The sequence below is a fragment of the Pocillopora damicornis genome, chromosome 6 (genome assembly GCF_964200805.1).
Source record: "Pocillopora damicornis chromosome 6, jaPocDami1.2, whole genome shotgun sequence".
NCBI classification, from domain to species: Eukaryota; Metazoa; Cnidaria; class Anthozoa; order Scleractinia; family Pocilloporidae; genus Pocillopora; species Pocillopora damicornis.
This window is the reverse complement of record NC_142675.1, coordinates 25,077,501-25,080,000: the sequence shown is the minus strand read 5'-3', so window position 1 is coordinate 25,080,000 and position 2,500 is coordinate 25,077,501. Positions and strand designations below refer to the sequence as shown.

The 2,500-nt window shown below is 36.8% G+C and overlaps 1 protein-coding gene across 2 annotated transcripts in view; it reads right to left on the bottom strand.

Annotated features, from left to right (window-relative positions):
- Positions 1 to 1,558: 1,558 nt before the first annotated feature.
- The window catches only part of LOC113676359 (alpha-(1,3)-fucosyltransferase fut-3-like), a 10,624-nt gene continuing 9,682 nt past the window's right edge, over positions 1,559 to 2,500 (bottom strand). For both annotated transcript variants that reach the window (XM_089209787.1, XM_027193012.2), the window contains exon 2: positions 1,559 to 2,500. This exon is cut by the window's right edge and continues 834 nt beyond it. In XM_089209787.1, coding sequence (XP_089065913.1) covers positions 2,014 to 2,500 — 487 coding nt within the window. In that variant the 3' untranslated portion in view covers positions 1,559 to 2,013.

The window sequence follows — 2,500 nt, the reverse complement described above, 5'->3', positions numbered from 1 at the left end:
TCATTTGCTTGTTCAACAATGAACTAGTTAACAACACCTCTGCTAGTGTGCAAGAGAGATTCTGTCGTCGATGTAGAGTTTCCAAACGAGCGGTTTGTTAGCGCTTTTATCTAGGATTTGCATTTCATTTAGGCCATAACGATCATTACATAAGTTAGTGCCATTTGAATATGTAGTTGATGAAGTCTGATGCATCTTTGAGATATGACTTCAGCTGTTGTACGATTGACTGAAGAATTTCATCTATGTACCAGGAAAGCTTTTATGACGGTCCTCCCATGAATGGATTTTCTGTGTCTATAAACACACCGGGGAACAACCGTTTTTAAGCCGGCTAAATATGCCTTAAGCAAGTCTTTGCCGTTCTCATTAATGAGAAGACATTATCAATATTGTAAAGGCTGTAATTTGTTCGGCAGTTTAGAAAGGGCAGTGAACTAGAGCAACTTGGGTTTCACAAGGCGGGATCGGGATGAAAATGTTCGTCGCAGCGGGATGGCGGAATGGTATGAAAAATAGCGGCGGGATGCGGGATCGGAAAACTATATTTCGGACCCTCATTTATCGGGATATGAAAGGTTCGCATTTGACTTTTTGTATCATTTTTAAGCGAAAATGTGTTTTTTTCCGCTCCTTAACTCACAACGCACACGCCGAACAACTTCAATTATCGGGGTTAGGTTGAGCACGATATCATGAATTATCAATGCCGAGGTCTGAGTTATCTACTGAAGCCGAAGGCTGAGGTTGGTAACACAGATACGAGGTTTGATAAGTCATGACATAAAAAACCGAATTCAATAATTATATCATTATACACTTTTTAAACAATCTGCAAAAGAACACATTTCTGAGGGTCTCAAAGACCGATAGCCGTAAAACGGCCGACAAATTTAGCCATTAGGCGTAAAATTTACAAGTTTTAACCAATAGTCGTAAAAAAATTCTGATGGTAATGATGGAATGATATTAACCGTTAACCGTTAAATGGCCAAAATTTCAACCTTAAGCCGTAAAAGTCATCACCCCTTTAAGACCCTAACGTCTCTCTGAATTTGCAAAAGTTTGAGAGCATTAAACGGCAAGGGGCTTGGAAACTTTGAACTCGACATGATTATCAGTCTCGATAAATCAGAGTTTTCATTGTAAGTCTAATGTACAATAAACAATTATTCCACGAGCGCGAGTTGGCTAAACCAATGAAAACTCTTGAATTGCATTGTCCAATGATTCAGTTCTTAATAATAATTATATACATTAGTATTACTTTGAAAACTCTGATTGGTCAAGAACATTCAGTCAATGAAGAGTCCTCCTTAAACCAACTCGCCCTTACTTTTCTATTGCCTTTCAAATAGAGTTCATTTCTGCCTAGGCCTTCTCGTATTCGGTTATTAATCCGCAGTTTACGTATATGACTTTGTTAGATTCACAATCATTTAAAAGGTATAATTGTCTGGGAATAGTTAAAAAATGAATTTTTAGTTATAAATAGCCATTTGAAATGAGGAAACGGAAGGGAAATTTTGCAGTTCAATTAAATTAGACTTAAGGGGCGTTTTAATCAAAAGCATGTTTTTTTAATTTAAACCCCATTCACACGGAAGCTTGAAGACGTGTTGTTAAAAACGGTTGAAAATTGTTTTCATCATAAAAGCTGCTTAAACCAATGTTTGTCAACTTCAAATTAAGCAAATTGAAAATAAAAGCTAGTGTCTGCTTGAAACTTAAGGAAAATTCAGTTCTTCAGTTCTCTGTTTCTGAATTTCATTTAGTTCAACCCAGTTTTACGAAACACTTTTTGCTGCTGTGAAGAATTGGAGTACTAGTTGTTTTCATCTCCTTTATTGTCACTCTTCAAATTCTCGCGCCTTGACTCAGTTCAGAGAGCCCAGAAAAAGACCCCTTCCTAAAGTCAGTTTCTTTTTATTGTTCATATCAGTGATTCACTTTGTCTTCCAGGAGGAACTGGAAGTAACATTTGAAAATCAATGGATATTCGACATACACCGATCATTTTTCCTCTCTGTCTATAAGTTGTAAAAGTTTTCCCTCTTTCTCTTTGCAATCAACATTATCGTTCCAAAAAGTCTTGAATATGTCTTTATAAAATTTGGGTTTTATACATTCATTATGAAGAGCATCACATACGTCACAGGCTGTATGTGTTATTCCCAACATCTCTGTAGAGACGAATTCTCTTTTCCATGTGAAGTATTCATTATAAGCAGTGTCATTTTTGTCAAGGTATAACAGGTATTCTGCCAAAGCCTTAACAGATGGAAAGTCTTGCACACTTATAAACGAGCCTGGAGGGACTACATCTGGTGTGTAGAAATCTCTTGTCAGTGTTATAGGCACTGAATTCCAACCAAGTGTACGCCAAAATTTCTCAGTAATGTAATCAGTACAAACGCTGTTTTCAAATGCCAGATAAAATTTATATGAGCTGAAAATATCATCGCAATTGCTTGATGGCTGGCATTGATTGTCTTGGCCA